We start from the raw sequence: 25,634 nt of genomic DNA on the forward strand, positions 1-25,634 counted from the left end.
TCTATTTTACAAAATTTGTTTCATATTTTTTTAAAATTCTATTTTTTTTCCAATAACTTCTATTTTACAAAATTTGGTTCATATTTTTTTTTAAATTCTTTTTTTTTTCCTATAACTTCTTTTTTACAAAATTTGTTTCATATTTTTTTTAAATTCCATATTTTTTCCTATAACTTCCTTTTTACAAAATTTGTTTCATATTTTTTTAATTCCATTTTTTTTTCCTATAACTTCCTTTTTACAAAATTTGTTTCATATTTTTTTAATTCCATTTTTTTTCCTATAACTTCTTTTTTACAAAATTTGTTTCATATTTTTTTTAATTCCATTTTTTTCCTATAACTTCTATTTCACAAAATTTGATTCATATTTTTTTTCAATTCTATTTTTTAAATAATAAATTATGTTTGGCTCTATGGCCCTTTGACCCTCTGTTAGAGACGGTTTTTTGTGATAGGGCTAAAACGAGTTCTATGGCCCTTTGGCCCTCGGTTGGAGACGAAGGCAAATATGGTCATGTACTGTTCATTAAAATATTAATATCTTGGAGGGCCAGAGGGTTAAAACGAGCCCTCTGGCCAGCCCTCGGTTGGAGATGGCCTTAGTGACGCGATGTTGAGGAATGACGAAAATTTATTTAGCTTCTTCAGCGTCTCACGCATCTCGTTAAGCCTCTCAATATAAGGCTCAACCACCTGTTGCTCCCTCCTCGAGACTTGTGGAGGCGTCGTGATTGAGTGTTCACCTTCAGTGGTAGTCTGCTGCTGCTGCTGGTGGCCAGCCTCCCTGCTGATTCTGGCATCAACATGTACCCTCTCTCTTCCTCTTCCTTCTTCCTTCTCGATCTTCATTCTCTCAAACATCACCTGCACGCACATTCTATGCAATGAGAGCAAATACACACGACCAAGTACACGCGCAATGCCATAAAAGAATTACTTGGAACACTGCAGATAGAACAAGACTGAAAATGAAGGCAAGACAGCGCGAACACTTGGCGAAAAAAGCGAAAGAAGGGAAGGAGACTGCGGAGGAAGCAGTTGGTAAGGTGAAGGTTGGAGCGGGGGAGCTCAAAAGTGACTTGGCGGAAAAAGCAAAAGGAGCTAAAGAGACTACGGAGGAAGCAGCTTTTAAGGTGAAGGCTGCAGCGGAGGAGCTCAAAAGTGACTTGGCTGAAAAAGTGAAAGAAGCGAAAGAGACTGCGGATGAAGCAGCTGGTAAGGTTAAGGCTGGAGCGGAGGAGCTCAAAAGTGGGACACAGAAGAGGCTGCATCAGTTGAAGGACAAAGGAAGAGAGTTATGGTACGGTGCATTCAGGTCCATAGCATCGGGTGACTTACTGAAGGGTTTGATGTCCGTGGCGCATCTGTTCGGGCTGGCTACGGCTTACGGGATGTGCATGTGGATTACGTTGGTGTCGAGCCACGTGTTGGCGGGGAGCCTGTCGCCGCAGCAGTTTGGGATGGTACAGAGCAAGATTTACAAGGTTTATTTCAAGGCCATGGCGTACAGTGTTAGGATTGTTAGTGTCCCTTGATTTAGCTGGATGTTTTTCTCTTAAAATGCTGAACAGAAGCAAAACAAAGATAGAAGAAGTTGAACCGAAAAGTTTTTCTTTCTTGTTCACTCGTGCAAAAATCTTGCAGAGGAATAATTTGTACTACACTGAAAAATGCGCACTAACACTGCTTTACATTTAACTGGTAGCCTTAGCTTTAGGACCACACAAAACACTACTTTTAATCTTAGTCACTCATCAACCTAATTACATGGATCAAACACCACATGGCACTCATGGCCTTACATCATTTTAACTTTACACTTGGCAGATATGCTCAAATGAATACACACATTAAACTCATCTTATTTCTAATACTCAATCAGCTAGAGACTTATAATTCAACACTCCCCTTTAAGTCTTGAGCTGATTTCACTCCAAGCATGCTCCTGAGATAATTAAATCGATCTTTAGGCAGAGGTTTTGTGAAAATATCAGCTAGTTGCTCATTAGTTGGACAATACACCAGATCAATGATCCCATCCTTCAGTGCGTTCTTGATGAAATGGTATCTTCTGTTAATGTGTTTGGTCTTTTGATGGAACACAGAGTTCTTGGTGATTGCAATTGCTGAGGTGTTGTCACAGTGCACTAGAGTGGCTTCGGTTTGAAATTCACCAAAATCTTCAAGAACAAATCTCAACCAAATGGCTTGAGTAGTTGCTTCTGAAGCACTGATGTACTCTGCTTCTGCAGTGGAAAGAGCTACACAATTCTGCTTCACAGATGCCCATGAGAATACTCCACTGCCAAAGGAGAAAGCATAACCAGAAGTACTCTTACTGTCCTCAATTGATCCACTTCAGTCACTGTCACAGAACCCAATTAACATTGAGTTCTTACCCTTCACATATTCCAGACCATAATCAAGTATGCCCTTAATGTATCTTAGCACTCTTTTAGCAGTTCCAATATGCTTACTGGTAGGGCAGTGCATAAATCTGGCTAATAGACTGGATGCATACATTATATCAGGCCTGGTGGCAGTGAGATATAAGAGACTTCCCACCAAACTTCTGTATAACTCTTCACTTGCAGCATCACTTGCAGCATCACTTCCATCATCCGTGGTTAACTTCTCAGTTGCAACTAATGGAGTAAGCACAGGTTTGCACTCTTTTAGACCAAATTTGTCTAACAGAGAGCTTGCATATTTCTTTTGGTGGATGAAAATGCTTGTAGTGGTTTGAATTATTCCCATTCCAAGAAAATGATGGAGAAGGCCCAAATCAGTCATCTCATATTTTCGTTTCATGTCTTCCTTGAATTCTTCAAGCATTTGTTTGTTGCTCCCAGTATAGATTATGTCATCCACATAGATCGACACAATCAAAATGCCTTTCTCTTCTGCCTTGATGTACAGTGTTGGTTCACTTAAACTTTTTGTGAAACCACATTGTGAGAAATATGTATCGATCTCTCCATACCAGGCCCGTGGTGCCTGTTTTAGACCATATAAGGCTTTGTGAAGTTTATATACCCTGTCTTCCTCCCCTTTAGCTACAAAACCATCAGGCTGCTCGACATACACCTTCTCCTCTAGAACACCATTTAAAAAAGCCGATTTGACATCAAGTTGATAGAGTTTCCAACTCTTTTGTGCAGCCAATGCTATAAGGGTTCTGATTGTATCTAATCGGGCAACAGGAGCAAAGGTCTCATTGTAGTCTATTCCTGGTTTCTGGGCATATCCCTTTGCAACAAGCCTTGCCTTGTTCTTTTGCACAGTTCCATCCAGGTTGAGTTTGGTTTTAAACACCCATTTTACTCCAATTATAGGCTTGTTACTTGGCCTGTCCACTAACTCCCAGGTTGCATTCTTTTCAATCATGGAGAGCTCATCCTTCATAGCATTCATCCAAGATTCATCCTTAGCTGCATCTTCAAAATTCTCTGGTTCTATAATGCACATATTACATTTAGCAAGTACATCATCCAGCTTTCTCCATTTTAATGGAGTATGATCAAATGCCTGGGTGTCACTCACACCTGCACTTGACTGAGAATTGATATGTGTATCATCAATATCACTTGCAGCTTCTTCCAATATGCCAGATGATGAACCACTTGAAACTTGAGGGTCATTTTCTTATTCTTACTTCTTGATATATCCACAGTGTCAAACTCATAAGTAGGCAGTGACATTTATCTTTCTGTGCTTCTTTCCCAATCCCAAGCTGAGTTTTCATCGAACACAACATCTCTTGACAGAATCAGTCTCTTAGAGATTAGATCAAATACTTTATAGCCTTTCTCACATTTTGCATATCCAACAAAGACTCATTTTATACTCTTAGGTTCTAGCTTGTGTCTTAGCTCGGATGGAGTATGGACATAACAGACTAAGCCAAAAACCTTCAAATGAGCAATACCTGGTTTCCTTTTGCTGTAAGCTTCAAAAGGTGTTATAGTATCCAGTGATTTGGTAGGACATCTGTTTAACAGATAGACAGCAGTATGCACAGCTTCTGCCCACATATAGTAAGGCATTCCTTTGTCATGAAGCATAGACTTGGCCATTTCAATCACAGTTCTGTTTTTTCTTTCAACCACTCCATTTTGCTGTGGAGTGTAAAATAGAGACAGTTGCCTTTGGATTCCCTCTGTGTCACAGTATTGCTTGAATTCATTTGATAAGAACTCCCCTCCTCTATCACTCCTTACACATTTTACCTTCATTCCACTTTGCAACTCAGTCATGGCCTTGAATTTCTGAAAACAAGTAAAAGCTTCAAATTTGAATCTAAGGAAATACACCCATATCATCCTGGTTGCATCATCTACAAGCAACATGAAGTACTTGTTTCCTCCAGTAGACTCGATTCTCATCGGTCCACACAGATCAACATGAACCAATTTAAGTGGAGCACCAGCTCTTTGTGCTTGACCACTAGGAAACCTTTCTCTGTGTTGCTTACTATATTGACAGCCTTCACACACTTTTTCATACTCATCTAGATATGGTAATCCATGAACCATGTCATTATCCTTCAATTTCTTGATTCCACCAAAGTGTAGGTGGCCTAATCTTCTGTGCCAAGTCAGAGAACAATGAGCAAAACTGGTTTTCAACACAAGTTGTTTCTCAGGCCGTAGAGATAGAGGATAGCACCTGTTTTCTTTCATTTTTACACAGATAATTTGACATTTCAGAGAAGGACCATAAAAAACAGTGCACATATGTCCACCAAACACAAGATAATATCCGTGCTCATCCATTTGTCCTACACTTAATAGATTCTCTTTCAAACCAGGTAGATACATGACTTCTCGAATGTATTTTCTTCCTCTATTAGTCTCAATTTCCAGTGATCCCATTCCTGCCACATTAACTAACACTCCTGTTGGCATTTGAACTTTCCCTGCAACATTTGTATTCACATCAACAAGAAGATCAACATTTCCTGTCATATGATTACTGCAGCCACTATCTATGTACCAATCTCCATTAACCTTAGTCTCAGCAACTGCACAATTTGCATAAAATAAGTTTCCTGTCACTTCCATTTGACTTGCACAGTTTGCCTTTTGAATAGACTTTCCAACAGTACACTCTCTGGCCCAATGACCAAATCTATCACAGTTATGGCACTTGGATTTCCCCTTATATCTACATTCACCATAATGAAACTTTGAACACACTTTACATTGAGGTTTTACACTCTCTTGACCCATAACCTGTGAGGAAGTACTATTCTGTGCAATATTTGTGTATGATTTTTGCTGAAACTTTGGTTTTGAATCCCATTTCTTACCCTTTTGATTCCAATTTCTCTGTGGTTTAAAAGTACTAGACTGAGCATAACTTCGATTCTGCCCTTTTGAACTAACAGTAAGAGAAGAAAATGCTCTCTCAGTTGCATCTGAAGAATGCAAATCAAACCTCTGCTCTTGACTCTTCAATATGGCTAGTACCTCTTGCAGTTCAACAGATTCTAAACATTTGGTATTTTCTATCACTAAACATATAGGATCATATATCTTAGTGAGACTGATTAATACCTTCTGTACTAATCTCTCATTTGACAGAGTTTCACCAAACGTTTTCATTTGATTAATCAGATCATTTAAACGAGTAAGATACCCAGTCAAGGATTCATCATCACGCATTCTAGTATATTCAAATTCTCTTCTAAGATTCTGGAGTTTCACAGATCTTACCTGATCCCCACCGTGATATTCGCCATATAACAGATCCCATGCCATTTTTGCCGAGTTTGCGTTTGCGATTCGAGGGAAAATCTGATCGGAGACTGCGTTTTGAATGATTCTGAGAGCTTTTGCATCTTTCATGAAGATTGCAGTCATTTTCTCATCATCGTCAGCATTAACATCTGTATCTTCATCAGTCTTAGCTTTCTTCTTCTTCGAATCGGAAACCGAAATCCCTTTTTCCACCAGATTCCACAGTCCATATGACTTGAAAATGGTAACCATTTTGATTCTCCAGAACTCGTAGTTCTCACCGGAGAAGATCGGGGTCCTCACTTTAGCACTCCCAGATCCAGCCATCGTGAGTTTGTGTGAATCCAGAAACACGTAGTTCTTTAGGTCACAGACAAACTCCGGCAAACTTCACCGAAACCAGAAACGGTGATGTTTGAGCTCACAGAAACACGCCCAGATCTTAATCGAAACCAGGCTCTGAGGCCATGTTAGTGTCCCTTGATTTAGCTGGATGTTTTTCTCTTAAAATGCTGAACAGAAGCAAAACAAAGATAGAAGAAGTTGAACGGAAAAGTTTTTATTTCTTGTTCACTCGTGCAAAAATCTTGCAGAGGAATAATTTGTACTACACTGAAAAATGCGCACTAACACTGCTTTACATTTAACTGGTAGCCTTAGCTTTAGGACCACACAAAACACTACTTTTAATCTTAGTCACTCATCAACCTAATTACATGGATCAAACACCACCTGGCACTCATGGCCTTACATCATTTTAACTCTACACTTGGCAGATATGCTCAAATGAATACACACATTAAACTCATCTTATTTCTAATACTCAATCAGCTAGAGACTTATAATTCAACGGATGGCATTGTTGGGTCATTTGTGGAGACATAGAAGTTCGTTGTTTCGAGGGAAGTCGGCGGATATGTTGCATAGGGACATGATCTTATTCAATATGATGTACTTGGAGCCTCGATCCAATAAGGTAATCGTCAACAAAAAATTATTTAGAATCATATATAAGTTGTACGTCTAGTGTATTGACCACTAGCTTTTTATTATTTTGTATTTCGGAATCACGGAACAATTAGTGCTCTGATATTCTTATGATTTTACCCTGATGTAGATTGTTTTGATATAATTACTTTGTTTATGCTGTGATATCGTTCGGAGGATTTTGTCTTCCAGCAGATTTGGCTCTGGTGCGTGTCATTGCATGATCCCCTTCACAGGCATGATTGTTAATTGTCAATACGTTCTTTTGGTTAAATGTGGGTAGTATGTGTTTATTGTTCGACAAGAGCACTTGAAACAACTCGCGAGTCTAGAACCCTATATTTTTCACAGTTTGTGCATTATAATTATTTGGAGCCATCGGCATAGTTCATTGTGTTGAAGGTCTTTCTACTTTTTCTACTGATTTAATGATAGAGATTTCTATAACTACGAGACATAATTTAAAAGAGCCTTGTATGTTAATTACTCGGCGCTTTGGATGGAATTTGGTTGTCCGTGTTTTCTTGTTTTTAGTCTACTTTTTCTACTTTTGCTTTTTCCGCCAAGTCACTTTTGAGCTCCCCCGCTCCAGCCTTCACCTTACCAACTGCTTCCTCCGCAGTCTCCTTCCCTTCTTTCGCTTTTTTCGCCAAGTGTTCGCGCTGTCTTGCCTTCATTTTCAGTCTTGTTCTATCTGCAGTGTTCCAAGTAATTCTTTTATGGCATTGCGCGTGTACTTGGTCGTGTGTATTTGCTCTCATTGCATAGAATGTGCGTGCAGGTGATGTTTGAGAGAATGAAGATCGAGAAGGAAGAAGGAAGAGGAAGAGAGAGAGTACATGTTGATGCCAGAATCAACATGGAGGCTGGCCACAGCAGCAGCATCAGACTACCACTGAAGGTGAACCCTCAATCACGACGCCTCCACAATTCTCGAGGAGGGAGCAACAGGTGGTTGAGCCTGACATTGAGAGGCTTAACGAGATGCGTGAGAGGCTGAAGAAGCTAAATAAATTTTCGTCATTCTCAACATCGCATCACTAAGGCCATCTCCAACCAAGGGCTGGCCAGGGGCTCGTTTTAGCTCTCTGGCCCTCCAATATATTAATATGGAGTAATTAGGTTTTCATCCTTATTTTTACTACTCTATTGATTAAAACCTTATTACTTTTCAATTTTTGATCAAGGTCCTTTGTATTAATAATATCATTAATTATTTCAATAATAAAATATTTTTTATTTCTAAATATATTCATTTAATATTAAAAATGTTACAATTAGTATATTTATATTTATGGCTAAATTTTTTATCATATATTTTTATTTTTAGTTTGTACCCATTTTTAATTTGCAACCCTTTTTTAATTTGTACCAATTTTCCTTTCAGTTTTAATTTGTACCCATATATTAATTCTTTTTGTGCCCATATTTTTTAAAGTTTTATTTGTATTGTACCCATATTTTTTTATTTATTTGTACCCATTTTTATTTTTGCTAAATGTACCCATTTTGAAGAATGTACCCATGTTTTGATACAATAATTTTTTGGTTATTTTTTATGAATGTACCCATGTTTACACACACACACACAATAGTATATTTATATTTTAATATTTTTAATCCTACAAATTATGGTTTTTTATTTAAAATCTCATTACTATAAACAACTATAAATTTTAATTTTTAATTTAAAAAATATAGTAACGTACATAGAAATAAATTATCAATTAATTTCAGGGACTTGGATCAAAAATTGAAAACCAACAAGGTTTCAGTCAAAGACTGTTCATAACTAGGGACCGCATCCAAAGTCTCCCTATTAATATTTTAATGAAAAGTACATGGTCATATTTGCCTCCGTCTCCAACTGAGGGCCAAAGGCCATAGGGCTTGTTTTAACCCTATCACAAAAAACCGTCTCCAACCGAGGGTCAATGAGCCATAGGGCCAAACATAATTTATTATTTAAAAAATAGAATTGAAAAAAAAATATGATTCAAATTTTGTGAAATAGAAGTTATAGGAAAAAAAATGGAATTAAGAAAATATATGAAACAAATTTTGTAAAAAAGAAGTTATAGGAAAAAAAAATGGAATTTAAAAAAAATATGAAACAAATTTTGTAAAAAAGAAGTTATAGGAAATGGAATTTAAAAAAAATATGAACCAAAATTTGTAAAATAGAAGTTATAGGAAAAAAATAGAATTTAAAAAAAAATATGAAACAAATTTTGTAAAATAGAAGTTATAGGAAGTTAAAGAAAAAAAATAGAATTTAAAAATAGAAAAAAAAGGTTTAAATTCATAAAAAAAATTTGAATTCAACGGCTAGCTGAGTCAGCTAGCCGTTGTATTCAAAATTTTCATACTATTTGTGTCGATTATAACCGACAAGATTGCAATTCAAATTACTATTCGTGTCGGTTATAACCAACACAATTGCAATTAATAAAAATAATTCATGTTTAGCCAACATTAAATTATTCTTGTCGGTTATATCCGACAGGAAATCCGACAGTTTTAAGCAAAACTCTGGCCAGCCTGGGGCTGGCTGGCTGGCTGGAATGAGCTAGCCCTTTGGCCCTTTGGCCCTTTCAAATTCTGTAGGGCCCACAAGCCCTCTGGCCTAGCCCTCAGTTAGAGACGGTTTTCAGACTATTTTCGGCCCTCTGGACCCTTCGGTTGGAGACTCGTGTGGCCAAGTAACTCTGCTTCCCAAAACTTCATCAAGTTTTTAAAATTCACGTGAACTCCTAAACAATGGTACTTCAAGGCACAATTTCGTTAACCCATAACTTGTAGCAATCTGCCCAAGTGGAGTGTGATGTACCAGTGAAACTAGGATTTGCATCGACAATTTCTGCCCTTGCTACTGTGAACACGGAAAATTCCTGAAACGAAAGAGACAAGAACGACGTGCACAAACAAATATTTGTATTTGATGATTTTGGGTTACAATCTCTCTCTATTTTGATCCTCTGATTCGATCTCCGTAAGGTGTTGATTTATGGGTGTTTCGTTGATCCAAGGGCCGTCGAGGCTTGATCTTGGATGAACAGTTGGAAGTTTCTTCAAAGGGCCGTGGGGTTGATCTTTGAAGGTGGATTTGAGCGGATCTTCAAGGAGCCGTTGAGGCTTGATCTTGAGGATGAATGTTTCTTCAAGGGCCGTTTGAGGCTTGATCTTGAATAACGGTGATGAGCGGATCTTCAAGGGCGTTTGGGCTTGATCTTGAAGAACAGTGATGAACGGATCTTCAAGGGCTTTTGGGCTTGATCTTGAAGAACGGTTGGATGTGTGGATTTGTCGACGTTTGTTGATCCAAAGGGCCGTTGGGGCTTGATCTTGGATGAACGGATGATGAATGATGGTGCTTTCTTCAAGGGTCATCGGGGCTTGATCTTGGATTGGTGGATGATTGTTGATCCAAAGGGCCGTTGGGGCTTGATCTTGGATGAACGATGAACGAAGAACGAAGAACACTTTCTTGATTCTTCGGGATTTGCTGGATGCTTGAGAGCTTCAGAGTTTCAGAGCTTCCGAGCTTCAAGGTGTAATATCAATTGGTTTCCCCAAATGAATGAAATGGGCTTGTATTTATAGAAATTTCCAAGGCCTAATTTTGAATATAATATTCCAGATGAAATAAGTCATTTCTGCCAGGTGTTGACACATGTCCTATTTGATGACTTTTCCAACTCATTTCAATTTTCGTTGAGTCACACGCTACGTGTAAAATTTATGTAATACATGAGCGTTGAAACTTTGATTTATCGGTCAACATTTATTTACCGAAATTTCGATGTCTACAAATGCCCTCACTTCAAGTCGCGTCGTGTACATGTGCTTGTCGCGTGTAGGAGATGCGTTTTGAAGTCCCTTACTGTAGACGTCGATCCAATGGCCGTCGAGGCTTGATTTTGAATTGGGCTGGAGATTTCTTCAAGGGCCGTTGAGGCTTGATCTTGAATTGGGCTTGAGATTTCTTCAAGGGCCGTTAAGGCTTGATCTTGAACTTTGTTTGAAATTTCTTCAAGGGCTGTCGAGGCTTGATCTTGAAGGTTGAAATTGGACCACAAGGAGCTTCATGTGGTAGATGATCTTTGGCTTTGGTAGTGGGTGAATCGGCACGTATTTTGTTGCGCTTGTTGACTTTCCACAGCTTTGATCTTGAACTGGGTTGGAGGATTTTCTGGATTCCTCCAATTGTTGATTTTCCACAGCTTATTCTTGAACTAGGTTTTGATTCAAGGGTGGTAGACACTTGATCTTGAATCGGACTTGTGATTTCCTCGATGGCCGTCGAGGCTTGATCTTGAATTTGGTTGGAAACTTCTTCAAGGGCCGTCGAGGCTTGATTCTTGAAGGTTGACTCGAACACATGGCAAGCAGGCACGAGGTGAAGGTGAAGACTTGTTGCTTTGTTCAATCTTTCTAATTCACACCTGAGCAGTTTGGTCAACGGTATGATCTTCAAGATTGATGGGCTCTTCTTCCAGTTGGTGACTTGATCTTTAAGGATTTGATTCAAGGGTGGTGAATCGGCACGTACAGCCCACAACGCTTAGCAAGTCGACCCAAGAATTTAAGGGTCAAAACGAGTTCACCGTCCAGAGTGATTGCAACCCTGATGATATGAGATACTTTTGATTTTGAAGAAGTAGAGGATGACTCAGCACGTGCTTTGTTGCACCTGTCTCTACATGCTTCAAGGTATCATTTTCATTTCCTTTAACTGTTCCTCAGGCAGATGCGGCATCTTCTCGAGTTCTTCATCTCAGACTCCTTCTGCTGAGTTGACTGTGCATGCTGCATTCTTCTCTGCTTGTTTCTTCAGGCAGATATGGCAGCTTCTCGAGTTCCTCAGTTCGGACTCCTTCTGCTGAGTTGACTGTGCAGACCGCATTCTTCTCTGCTTGTTTCTTCTGCACGTTGTCTCCACATGCTGCAAGGTATCATTTTCACTTGCCTTTATCTGTTCTTCAGGCAGATGTGGCAGCTTCTTTGGAAGTACAGCAGCAGTGGGAGACGAGTACTCGAGAGCAGTGCTAGGTAGGCAATCAGGGAAGGGTTCCAAGCAGTCGGTTCCTTACCCGAGTTTGAGTGGAAGTTCCGGCATATTGCTTTCTTTATCCTTGTCTTTGCAGGTAAGAACAAGGACAAAGGAAAGGACAGGGAGAACGCATGATATGAGATACTCTTGCTTTCTACCCTGGTGATATGAGATACTTTTGCTTTGGAGTCATTGGCTTGCAGAGGTACCCCAAGGAATAAGGAACATTGAATGACTCGAGAGGCTTTGTTGGGAAAGCATTCTCGGAGATGAAGAAAGGTTCTGTATGTCTGCCTTGCTATGGAAGGTGAAGGTGGACAGTTATAGGAAGTTCTTTGATACCTGTAGAGGTACTATTCTTTCACTCGTGTCGGCAACCAATGCGTGATTGAACAGTAAACTTCACGTGCTTTCTCCTTCACCGAAAATCTTCGACAAATTGCCCGTGATTTGCGCAAAGTTGAGTGTGCATATGACAGGTGTTTGACGAGGCTGAAAAAGACTGGCGCCTCTTCGATATCTGGGATCGGCGCTTCGACAAATTGCCCGTGATTTCCGCAAAGCTGAGTTTGCGTGTGACGGGTGCCGACGCGTCTGGAAAAGCAAGATGTTTCTCCGATTTCTGAGCTTGCCTCTTCGATTTTTGAATGGCCTCTTCGAATTCTGAGCTCGCCTCTTCGATCTCTGAAATCCCATCGAGTGCTGATTTTTTATAGAGGCACGCTGTTTGTTTCAAAGCACACTTGAATTTTCGCTTGTGAAAACTCCCTTCTTGCACTTCTAAGATCTTGATTTGTCCGATCTCTTCTTTCTTCAACACTTTGAAAATGTCTGGACCCTCCGACCGTCGTTTTGACTTGAATATTGGTGAAGAGGCAGTCCCGCCTTCTCCAGACAACATATGGCGCCCATCCTTCATATCCCCTACTGGTCCTCTTACCGTTGGGGATTCGGTGGTGAAGAATGATATGACCGCTGCGGTGGTGGCCCGAAATCTTGTCACTCCCAGGGATAACATACTACTTTCCAAACGGTCTGATGAGTTGGCTGTTAAGGATTCTCTGGCTCTCAGTGTGCAGTGTGCAGGTTTTGTGTCTAATATGGCTCAACGCCTATTTGCTCGAACCCGTCAAGTTGAATCATTGGCGGCTGAAGTGACGAGTCTCAAACAGGAGATTAGAGGGCTTAAGCAGGAGAATAAACAATTGTATAAGCTCGCACATAGCTATGCGACAAACATGAAGAGGAAGATTGATCAGATGCAGGAATCTGATGGTCAGATTTTACTTGATCATCAGAGGTTTGTGGGTTTGTTCCAGCAACATTTGCCTTCGTCTTCTGGGGCTGTACCGCGTAATGAAGCTACAAATGATCAACATTCGATGCCTACTCCTCCTGGAGTTCCGCCGAGTGGTGTGGCTTCAAATAGTCAACCTCCGGCGCCTCTCATTTCTGGAGCTCTGCCGAGTGGTGAGGCGGCACCTGATCGTCCTTGAAGATCCCCTCTTGTAAATTTGATTTTGATTTTTTTTTTTTTAAGTATGTATAATGCAAATTTATGTAAAATTTCCAGAAAAAAAAAACGGACTTTATTTCTCTTGATGCATTTGTTTTGTTTTTTTTTTTTTTTTTTTTTTTTGTTTTTTTTTTTGCTATAAACGTATATATTATGCACACACACATACATACATATTAATTTTTTCACATGGACTGATTCACCATTCCAAAACCTTTTCCCCTTTTTTTTTGCATGGTGCTAGCCACCAAGGATCCACTTACTTCTTTATATATATATATATATACATATATACATATATACATATATATATATATATATATATATTTTCTTTCTTTTTTCTGCACATGGTTTTTTTTTTTTTTTTAAATTAATTAATTAATTAATTATATATATATATATATATTTTTTTTCTTTGCACATGATGCCTGAAGCACCACCTTTGCTTTTCCCTTTTCTTTCTTTTCCTTTCGTGGTGCTTACACCCACCATCACTAATGAAATGATGGCCCTTATACTCACACCGCACCATGATATATATACATATATATATATATATATATTATTTTATTATTATTATTATTTTTTTCTTTATATACGGTGCTATGCAAGCCTGGGTTTGTGGGTGAAAACCCAGTCCGAGCTCGAGAGATGACGAAGGAGGAGGGGGATGCAATCCAAGTCCCACGGCACAGCAGTGAGGCAAAGAAGGGCTTCGAACCCAAAACCCTCGAACTGAGTGGAGGCAAGGCATGGACAACCTCGTCGGTGGAGGAGATGGTGACTTGGGCTGAGCGTGTTCGTGGGGAAGAACGTGGATGATGAACAAGACCCGAACTTCAGCAACCATTGAGTTTTAACGGTTTTAACCTTCGAAGTTCAAGAACGGCGCTACCCTCCACGTCACCTATGTCACGTCGAACTGGATTTCGCAGAGACGGCGATGGACTTGGCAGCGGAGGCAGAGCCGCTGGTGTGAAAGTCTTTGTAGTGGTTGGCCCGGCTTTATCAATTTTCTCGATCACTTTCATCATGCTGGAGCATTCCCGCTCCAATTGGTGCACCCGCGTCCTCATGCTATCCATGTCCAATCGCAACACCTGATTCTGTCTCACCGCCGCCAGCCACGTGCCTCCACTTTCATCCCCGCGTGCCTCCGCCGCGTCGCCCTCTTCCTCCTCCTCGTCATCCCTTTCGCGTCGCAGCACCGAAGGCCTGGACGCTTCCGGGGGAACGCCGTCGGCGGCGAGAAGAGTTCCAGCGATGGCGTGGCGGAGGTCGTGCTGGGCCGCGGCGAGATCCTGCTTGAGAGCGACATGGGCTGCTGCCAGCCAATACCAATGCTTGTGAAGAATACTGTTGTTGATATGCAGGTGCTTTTTTTTTTTTGGTTCACTGCTCACAGAGACTTTTTTTTTTGTGAAGGTTAGCGCAATTCTTTGCTACCGAGACCAAACCCTCGTCGCCTACTCGATTAGCCTTCCATCCGTCAATGTGAAGCTTCCTCAGCAGCTTGCAGCGTTCGGCGACGGAAACCAATCCTACATTGGTGCACTCAGGGGTTCTTCTTCCAGTTGCAGAATCTCCAGATCCAAGCAATTGGAGATGGTGGTGAGGCCTACATCGCTAACCTGAAGCTTTTCGAGATGGATCTCAACCATGGAGGTCACTCGCTCAGATATCACTTGGAGTAGCTTGTCCCAATCGCCGGAGCACCTGAAGAGCTTCAGAGTCCTCAGTTTCTTCGCGCCGATTATCAGAGGACCAAAGCACTGTCCATTGTAGAGCTCTTTGAGGCAAATCGTTTTGAGCGACGCGGCAGCCACACCGGGCCTGATCGGAGGAAGACAGAGCGACGGCAAGACCTTCAGTCCCACGGTGAGGGCCGAAGGAAGCTGAAGCGGAGCCCAATTTTGGGGGGTCTTTTGAGATTTTCCCAATCAACTTCTGCAAACCCTCCATAATTCGAATGCTTCGAGAGAAAACGCAGAGAACCCAACCCAGAACGCTTTATCCTGTTCATAATTCAGAAACCCAATTAGCAATTCCAATCTTAAGGAGGAGGAGGTCGCCAAGGGTCGAAGACCGCATCGGAGGAAAAGATATGGCGGCCAGCGTTGGCTTTCTCACTGTAGCCCGTGAACCTGTGGGACCGCCCGTTTGAATCGTCCGAGTACGAGTTGAATCCACGGTGGGGAACAAGGGAGAGTCGATGTTAAGATGTAGGTCACGGAATGAAGTGGAAGGAGGATGGATTCGGGACTTGGTGTGCTGTGGTCCTATCAGTTACAACCCTTGCACCTTTGACAGAGTGGTAATTTTGCCTAAATGTTTCTTGAAGCATATAATCAATCACATCAGCAGCCAAATCCCCAACAAAGACGGTAAAATCTGGACCATCATCCTGTCGTCTCTTATCAGCACCTAGGGTTGCCCGATTCAGTCTGAAATTCTGCTCCGTGTTAGGCATAAAAGTGCCATTGTATGTCTGCAAGATCTGCTCAGCCGCAGCGCGAGACCTAAACTCGATAAAACCATAACCTTCTGGCAGACCCGTAAGCTTGTTGCGGATAACCTTTTACGTTTACAGCCTCTCCGGTGGGACCAAAGCAGCTGAGGATATAAGCCTCGTCCATCCACTGCAGCGAGTCACCGATCCAGAGGGAGCGGATCTCATCGGAGCCAGGATTCTGTGTGGCCGCGTACTGCTGAGGCGCCTGCTGGTACTGCTGCTGCGGATCCGACGGAACTTGTTGTGGGTGCACTCCTCCTGATGGTTGTTGCATCATGGTGAAGACAAAGGCGGATGATGGCTCGAGTTGGGTGCATCAACAAGTGGGTCTTTGTCTTCAGCAATCCAGCCCACCATGAGAGATTTTGGCTTGCCTTGGATCAGGCCAAGACCAGTGTGGGCTTCTGAAACATGGCTGCTTAGGATGGATTTGTAACTGGGCTTGCTGGTAGATTTTGACTGAGATTGTTTTGCTCCATCCATGTGGCTTTTAAGTGGACACTTCAACATAAAATATATTAATAATTTTTTTTTTTTTTTTGTAATTGTAATAATATTGATCTTCAAACTTTTAATAAAATATTTCTTCTTTATTTTGATGTGACTGAACTCAAATTTTGAATATTCAAGCTGCCTACGTACCCCTCCCAAGAAGAGATCAAGTCGTAACGTAGTTCAAATACATACATACATATATATATATATATATATATATTCTTTTGGTGCCGTTTGCAGTTTCAACTCGTGCAGACAAGGAGTGTTGGTGTCGTTTGCAGTTTCAACTCGTGCAGACAGGGAGCATTTGGTGTCGTGTTGCAGTTTCAGCTCGTGCAGGCAAGGAGCGTTGGTGTCGTTCGCAGTTTCAACTCGTGCAGACAAGGAGCATTTGTGCCATGCAGTTTAGGCTTATGCAGGCGAGGAGCTTTGTGTCCTGCAGTTTAGGCTCTTGTGGACAAGGAGCTTGTTTCATGCAGTTTAGGCTCGTGCAAACAAGGAGCATTGGTGTTGCCTTTTATGCTCGTGCAGACCAGGAGCTTTGTGCCATGCAGTTTAGACTCGTGCGGGCGAAGAGAATTTGTGAATTTTGTCAAGCAATCCGGGAGAGGCGTTCCTCACAATCTTCATAGCAAGGAGCTTTGACCGCGTGATTGAAGAAATCTTCGGGAAAGAAATCGCGCATTGTGATGGCAACAGACGATCTTTGTGTCGTAATTTCATCATCCTCAACACTTTCACGTTGCTTTGAAGGTTGACAAGAGCTGCTTTGCCCCCTTTCCGATTGGCGGACTTGTGGAGGAGACGTACGTTTCTTGTGCAATTTCTTAGGAGTGATTTGAGTCCATCTTTCAACTTTGCTTGTCTTGGAGGATGCCTCCAGTGGTTGAGGTAAAAACCTTAAGTCGGAAGAGCCAGAAGTGAAGGTGGTATAGTTTGACTTCACCACATCGTCAAGATCTAGCTCGATGATTCCTTTCTAAGCCAGCTTCATGATGAGATCTTTCAGCACGAAACATTTTTCTGTCGGATGACTGATGAAGCGGTGGAATTTACAGTATCTTGGACTGTCGGTACAATTTATCTCTTCTGGCCGTCTGCACTCAGGCAAACTAATCACCTTTTTGTCCAACAGGTCATCCAGCATGGCAACCACATCAGAGTCGGGGAATGGATAAGTCTTCTCCTCAAGCTCCTTCAAAGTGCGTCTACGCATCTCTTGATCGCGAAAAGCTTCGGTTTGAATCGCCTTGCCTCGTGTGGAGATTTTGACGGGAGCTGTGTTGACCGTCATTGCTTCCTTGGTGGGTTTCAATGCAGTCTTCTCCAACTTTGGCCCCAGAACTTTGTCGTTCTTGTAATCGGTGATCGGTTCTTTCTTCCCATGATGGGCGATGCTCAACTCCATGTCATGGGCGCGGGTGGCTAGCTCTTCGAAGGTCCGTGGTTTGATGCCTTGAAGGATGTATTGCAAACCCCATTGCATGCCTTGGATGCACATCTCGATTGAAGAGGTTTCCGAGAGCCTGTCTTTACAGTCGAGGCTTAGAGTGCGCCACCTGTTGATGTAGTCAATGACTGGCTCGTCCTTCCACTGCTTTGTGCTCGTTAGCTCTAGCATGCTCACAGTGCGGCGGGTGCTGTAGAAACGGTTGAGGAATTCCCGCTCTAATTGCTCCCAACTGTTGATGGACTCAGGTTCTAGGTCCGTGTACCACTCAAAGGCATTTCCTTTCAGCGAGCGCACAAACTGCTTGGCGAGGTAGTCTCCCTCCGTCCCCGCGTTGTTGCAAGTTTCGACGAAATGTGCAACGTGCTGTTTTGGGTTTCCTTTTCCATCAAACTGCATGAACTTTGGTGGTTGATAACCCCTTGGCATCCTTAGGGCATCAATCTTCTTGGAATAGGGCTTCGAGTAGAACAAGGAGGTATGTGAGCTCCCTTCGTACTGTGCCTTGATGGTATTGGTGATCATCTCCTGCAGCTGCTGGATAGAAAGAGATCCCATGAGTGCCGCTGCTTGGTCTGGCTCTGGCTTCCCATCGATTTTCTTCACCGGGGGTTCTTCGTCTCCCCCAGCTCCTCCCTTTAGTGGATCATCCTCTGGGTCGGGTTTATCGCCGTCCTGCGCCTCCAGTCGGTTGACTAGTGCTGCAATTTGCAAGTCTTTTTCTTCCACAGTTTGGGTTAGCCTTGCGATTGCTTCATTCATTTGAGCCAGCTGCTCATCGATTGAAGTTGCTCCAATGGTCATGACTTGCATGGCTGAACTGTCGCTTGAATCGGCATCAGAGAGCATGGATTCGGAGTATTTCCTTGGGCTTTCCCCCATTGGTGCCTTTAGTGAGGCTAAGGTGATCAAAGGCTCGTGCCTTGGGTGCTTTTGTTCCCTTGGCAGAGTTGATGCAGAGGTGAAAGAGGCGGCAGAAGTAGCTCTTGCCATGCTTCGAGTCGTGATGCCCAAAGTGACACCAGTTGCGACGAGGACGCTTTTGTTCTTTGCGCCGGTTGCGGGAATAGTTTGAGCCTTCTTTGATGCCATTAATTTTGGAAGTGCGCTTGAATTTCTTGAACGGAGAAAGAGATGAGAGGCAGAGATTGTCCCACTGGGCGTGCCAATTTGTGAACACGGAAAATTCCTGAAACGAAAGAGACAAGAACGACGTGCGCAAACAAATATTTGTATTTGATGATTTTGGGTTACAATCTCTCTCTATTTTGATCCTCTGATTCGATCTCCGTAAGGTGTTGATTTATGGGTGTTTCGTTGATCCAAGGGCCGTCGAGGCTTGATCTTGGATGAACAGTTGGAAGTTTCTTCAAAGGGCCGTGGGGTTGATCTTTGAAGGTGGATTTGAGCGGATCTTCAAGGAGTCGTTGAGGCTTGATCTTGAGGATGAATGTTTCTTCAAGGGCCGTTTGAGGCTTGATCTTGAATAACGGTGATGAGCGGATCTTCAAGGGCGTTTGGGCTTGATCTTGAAGAATAGTGATGAACGGATCTTCAAGGGCTTTTGGGCTTGATCTTAAAGAACGGTTGGATGTGTGGATTTGTCGACGTTTGTTGATCCAAAGGGCCGTTGGGGCTTGATCTTGGATGAACGGATGATGAATGATAGTGCTTTCTTCAAGGGCCGTCGGGGTTTGATCTTGGATTGGTGGATGATTGTTGATCCAAAGGGCCGTTGGGGCTTAATCTTGGATGAACGATGAACGAAGAATGAAGAACACTTTCTTGATTCTTCGGGATTTGCTGGATGCTTGAGAGCTTCAGAGTTTCAGAGCTTCCGAGCTTCAAGGTGTAATATCAATTGGTTTCCCCAAATGAATGAAATGGGCTTGTATTTATAGAAATTTCCAAGGCCTAATTTTGAGTATAATATTCCAGATGAAATAAGTCGTTTCTGCCAGGTGTTGACACGTGTCCTATTTGATGACTTTTCCAACTCATTTCAATTTTCGTTGAGTCACACGCTACGTGTAAAATTTATGTAATACATGAGCGTTGAAACTTTGATTTATCGGTCAACATTTATTTACCGAAATTTCGATGTCTACAGCTACTACTTTGCCTTTTTCAGTCCAATGTAAGTTATTGCAGTTGACATTGGTGAGGTTCTAATAAGCAAGGACTCGGGTGCCGCCTTGCGTGAACTGATAAGAAACCAATATATCATTTACCAGTGAAGTTCCAACTTGTGTAGGTGCTCTTTTATGAGTAGAATGCTTCTCATTCTGTGGCAAAAAAAAGAAAAGAAAATATATATGGGTGCAATGCATCATTCTATAAAACTAGCATTGACAAAACTTAGTATGAAACCTGGCCACACTGCAGAGGGAGTAAAGGACCTGGGATTGCCTAGGCCTATTCTGACTTTCTAAAACAAATATATATATTAGGGAATTATGCATCTTTCTATTGCTTCAAGTCCTGCTTTCCACGTTTCAAGCATAACCCCATCTCCCAATTAGCTTTAATATTTTATCTATCTCCTTAACACAAATTAATAGCATTTAAAATCAAAGCAATATTTTGCCTTTCTTGGAAGAGAAAACTTTAGTTATAAGAATTTAAAAAATTCCCTTTTTTTTTTTTTTGAAATCTTATACATTTTATCATCCTAAATTCAATACCTATTCAACAAATCAGTTTTAAATTTCTTTGATTCTCTATTGTTTCTTCTCTATTCTACATATTACATGAGAGTTATGTTTCGTAAAGTTTTTATTATCTCATTGAGTTTAATAGTATAGGCAACGAGGTTATAATAAAATGATTTTAAAATATAAAAACTCGTTGAAGACAATTATAATTTTTGTGAGTATGTAATATTATCTATGCATATGTTGTTTTGGACATTTGATTTTGATACACACACACACACATATATACATATATATATATATATATATATATATATATTATATCTTAGATTCGTAAATACCATCTGGTAAAAAAAAACACCTTCATGAAAGAGGCCCCTCCTCACTGAAAATTCTAGCTCCGCCATTGCCTGACCGTACGTCTTATTATTATACACTCATGTAGAAACTTTTGTTAACCTAATACAGTTTCTAGTTTATTGTTCATGGATTGCTTACATGAGCTGTTTATAATTTGAGCACCTAACTTTGAAGGTGTAACCCCAAATCCATAAGCTCTAACATGACCAACATATTCCCTTTCAAGAACTCGAGCCAATGCATCCTCTTTCTTTGGAAGAGGCCCCCATCAACTGGAACTTCAGACATATTTTGTTCATTACCCTTCTAAAAGATAATTAATAGCATTTGTAGCTCACTCTAGGAAGTTTGGAGAGCAAGTCAATAAGTATATTTGATTGAAAACAAAACATTTCATTTTTTTATTACAAACAATAAGATAATTTATTTTAAATTTATCCAAGCTACATGAAGGAAGATTCGAACACAAGATCTCAAGTGCATGGTTGACAATTGAGCTACAAGCCAACATACAAAAACTTAAAACATTATGAAGAGAACCTTTCTAGATCCTATAATTGAGGAAGCAAATTACCAAGTAATTTACCAAATGGAAAACTAACCAAAAACCCCAAAAAACTTTCTTTTTAATCATCAGGACATAAATTTTCAAAAATGCCAATCATGCCCTTCAAGCATCTGTACAAGATGGCTCAGTATTCTACAAAATTCACGTGGTTTCACCAAAAGAAGACAAGAAGGCCTGATAATTGCATAAAACATTGGGATAAAAGGAAAAGGTGACAAACATTTCAGCAGCCAAGACAACATAGATTCACATGACCTCCTTTAAAGTAAAGACAAGTCTGTCAGTTTTCAGAAACAGTGCTGACAGCTTTTAGAAACAGTGTGCTGTCATTACTAAAAAAAGTTGTAAATAGTTGAAATGTTATTTTGTCTTTTAAGAATTAGATCTTGTATATAAGGGAGCTTTTCCTCCCATGCAGAACACACCTCAACCACTCAATACATGAACACCCTACTCTCGTACTCACACCATCTTCATACTCTCAAGCATCCGTAGTCTTCACAGCATCCTTGTAAACACTTCCTTGTAAACACTTTCTTGTAAACAACTATCTTTGTAAACATTCCATATATCAATAAAAGTTCAAGTGTACATATTCAAGCAATCTCTAAGTCTTAAGTAAGCTTTCTTTTCTTTCTTTAGTGTGCTTGTTTAATTAGACTTCTAGTCCAAAACAGGGAAACATTATTGTAGTTATATTGTTAACCTGCTAAACTGATGATTATACTTTGTTCGAGCACTCTGTTATAGTTGAATGCTTGCCATACAAATCACTGGACATTAACTAGGGTACCTCTGAGTTCTTCATACCTCTGAGTTCAGCCTTTAAGGCCTTATACTTGTACTGTGAGCGGCCATCATACTGAAACATGTCGAGTTCCATGTGCAAGGTCTTGTGTCTAGTTGTTATAATGGCCATCCGACTATTTAATGGAGCCTACGTTGCGAATTTGGTATCAGAGCCAAGTTTAGCATTTTAATAGTATAATTATAATAGTAAAGTACCTTGAGGACGGAAGTCATTGATACAACTGATATCACACTTGTTTATTTTGTATGAATAACATATATTATTGTGCCTGCATACCCTGTCAACCACAATTATCAAATATTTATTGTCCCAGACACCCAACTATAAATAGCATAAAGAGAAGATTAACATATATATCCAAAAGAATAAGCAGGACCTTGAAGAAGCAAAAATTTTATCTTGGTTATCTTGAACATCCTTCATTTATTCGTAAATATAATAACACAGAAGGACAACATAAAGTTTTAGAAACAAAAAGAGCAACATATCAAGCTTTAGAGACCTTGAGAAAAGAAACAGAGTTTCTAAGAAACCAGTTAGCAATAACTTTAGAGAAAGGTAGATTGTAGTTTATGACAGATTATCTTAATTTAGAAATTAGTGAACCTCAAAAAAGAAAAATAACCTTAGACCAAAATAGTTTAGTTTGTTATTTTTCATTGAGAAAGCATAATCATATTTTGCATAGTGAAGAAAATTTACAAGCCAATAGTATTGTAGATCTTATTATTAGTCGAGCAGAAAATATAAAATTAGAAAATAATAAGCATAATCATTTGTTAAACCAGTTGTTAGAGCATTTTCAAAAAAAATCTATAAAAATAATTAGACAAAATTTAGATTATATTACATCTCAGTTAGAAGATAATAATAAAAATATTCAAAGGTTTCCTAGCAAAAGAGAGATAAAAGAGTTTGTCGATCTCATAGATAGTAAGCCAAAGCAAGTAGAACTTAGATCTTTAGAAATAGTTGAGCAGCTAAAATTAGAAGTTTAAAAAATTCAATTAGTACAAAAAGAGTTAAGTGAACAAGTAGATAAGTTGCATAATAAAATAAATAATTTATTAGTTTAATGACAGATTCTAGAACTAGCAGAAAATATATTCAAGCTTTGAAAGAAATTAGTAAATTAGATAAAGAACCAGTAGGTTTAACAAATTTTTCAACACAATTATCCAGTAGTAATATTCCCATTAGGCAAAATAATTTAATTATTCAATTAGTTTTAAGTTTGGCTGACAAATTAGATCAAGTTGAAGAACAAATAGCATAAATAAACCAGGTTTTACATAACGCATCTTCATCACTTCCACCATCTTTGCTAGATAAATTAAAAAATTTAATTTTAAGTGCAAATAATAATAGAAGACCTAATCTAAATCCTTTTGATAATAGAAAATGGAACTCTTTAGGAAAAAATGAAAAGAAGTAGTTAGAGCTGAAGATATTTATCCAAATGAAGAAGAAACACAAGAATTTATTCGAAGAGGTTTTGAGAGAACACAGAAAAATAAATATAACTTGTATCAATTAGGTTTATTTGAAAACAGAAGTAGAATTGTAAGTAGCATCAGTCAACATGAAGTTAGCTGTATTGATAAAGAAGTCACACTTAATCTAATTAGTAAAGAAGCAGTTACTCACTTGAGAAAATCACATTTTAGTCAGATTCATATAGGAACAATATTAATTAGAATAGCAGGATCAACCAGAGCACAAGTAGGCACAAAAGCATTAGTATACATATATGATGATAGATGAGATAATCACCAACAAGCAGCAATAGCAACAACAAAAGTAGATTTAAGTTCAAACTTAGCAGTCATAGGATATATTCCAAATTATGTTATGACGATTAATGAATTTAGTAAATATATTAAAGTGAGCATGATAATGAAAAATTATAATATGAAAGGAGAGTATAAAAATTTGTGTATTAGCTTAATGTATATAGGTAAAGTGTTTGATAAATATAATCATAAGTTTAATTTAGAGTTTCAAAATTTAGTTCAAACATTTGGTAGTAAACATGTAAATATGATAGAAGCAAAACTCGTAGATAACAATTTTTTAGAAGGAACTCAGAAGACATTACCTAATTTACAAGTAGCAACAAATAGACAACCAGATAAAGTACAAATATATGAAACTAGTACAGGTCAAGCAACAATTAGGTTTAGTAACTATAAGCAACTAGAAAAAATAGAAGAAGATGAAAGTGAAATAGAAAATGAGAGTATACATATGACTTTTAATAATTTAGATATTAATTTAGTTGAGCAAAACTTTGATCATATTGTAGATAAGCTTATAGAAGATATTGATCATTTAGATGAAGAACAATATTTGGAAAAATATAAGACATATGATTTAGGACTACATAGAATTTCGAACGAAGAGATGAAAAATTTAATCTTAGAAATAGGAATGGAACATATTTTAGGATCAAAAGAATATAATAATTTATTAGAATTGAAAGCAGAATGTAATCCAGCAGAAGAAAGTAGTACATCAGGAGTAGAAAATCCAAGACACGCAAGTAGAACTGATCAACAATTTTTGAGACCAACAAATGAACAATATAATGAAAAAGCAAAAGTAGATTATATAGAAGAAAATATGATAAAACCTAGAAAAAATAGGATTCCATATTTGAGAGGGTTAGAACAAATTAATATACCTGGTAATATATTAAATTTAGATAATGTAGATCCACAAGATTGGGAAAGAACGATTGAGAGATGGAAAAAAGGCTGCGTACATGCAACATTAATGTTAGATTTTAGTAATTCACAAAATATGTTAGATTACTTTGAGCATACTTTGGATGGTTTAGTTTTTTATTATTTCTAGTCATGGAAAGTCCAAAATCCAGAACATCATCAGGCAGTTAAAACACATTTTAATAATGATGGTTTTGTTACTTTGATTAAACAAGAGTTTTTAGATCATAATAGGTTAGATGGCAGAAGCGAACAAGAACAAATAAAAGCAATTAGAAATTTAGAACAATTACAAATTTGTGATTTACAGTATATAGCTAAGTATACCACATATTTCTTTAAATATTTAGGAAGAACAGGTAGAATTAGTGATATTAATTTATTAGATACTTATATGACAAAAATAAAAGGACCAATATGTGAAAAGATTTGGAATGAATGGCAAAAGCATCCAAAGAAGAATGATATTGCAATAGGACCTAGAATTCAACATGTATATGATATACTTAGACAAGAGTGTAGTCAAATAAAAGCTAAGAGACAAATTAGGAAATAATTTTACACGAGTTGTAAAAATATAGATTTACCACAACAATATGGTTGCCATAAGAAAAATAAGCATAAGAAAATATACAAAAAGAAATATAAGTCATACAAACCCTACAAACAGCATAAGAATTTCAATATAAGACCTTCAAGAACATATAGGAAGAGAAAATATATTCCAAAACAATTTAGAAAAAGAAGTGGCAGACCTTG

General features: G+C 39.2%; 1 protein-coding gene and 1 pseudogene across 1 annotated transcript; one reads left to right on the forward strand and one right to left on the reverse strand.

Annotated features, from left to right (window-relative positions):
* The first annotated feature begins 970 nt into the window (after positions 1–970).
* Positions 971–7,774, forward strand: LOC126603064 (uncharacterized; annotated as a pseudogene).
* Positions 7,775–15,526: 7,752 nt separating this feature from the next.
* LOC126603065 (polyadenylate-binding protein RBP45C-like) lies at positions 15,527–16,088 on the reverse strand. The gene is made up of 2 exons (XM_050269823.1): positions 15,882–16,088; positions 15,527–15,796 (listed from the first exon to the last, which is right to left on the reverse strand). The coding sequence occupies exons 1-2, from the start codon at positions 16,086–16,088 to the stop codon at positions 15,527–15,529; spliced, it is 477 nt and encodes a 158-aa protein (XP_050125780.1).
* Positions 16,089–25,634: the final 9,546 nt, after the last annotated feature.

This window comes from Malus sylvestris, chromosome 15 (genome assembly GCF_916048215.2).
Source record: "Malus sylvestris chromosome 15, drMalSylv7.2, whole genome shotgun sequence".
Lineage (NCBI taxonomy): Eukaryota > Viridiplantae > Streptophyta > Magnoliopsida > Rosales > Rosaceae > Malus > Malus sylvestris.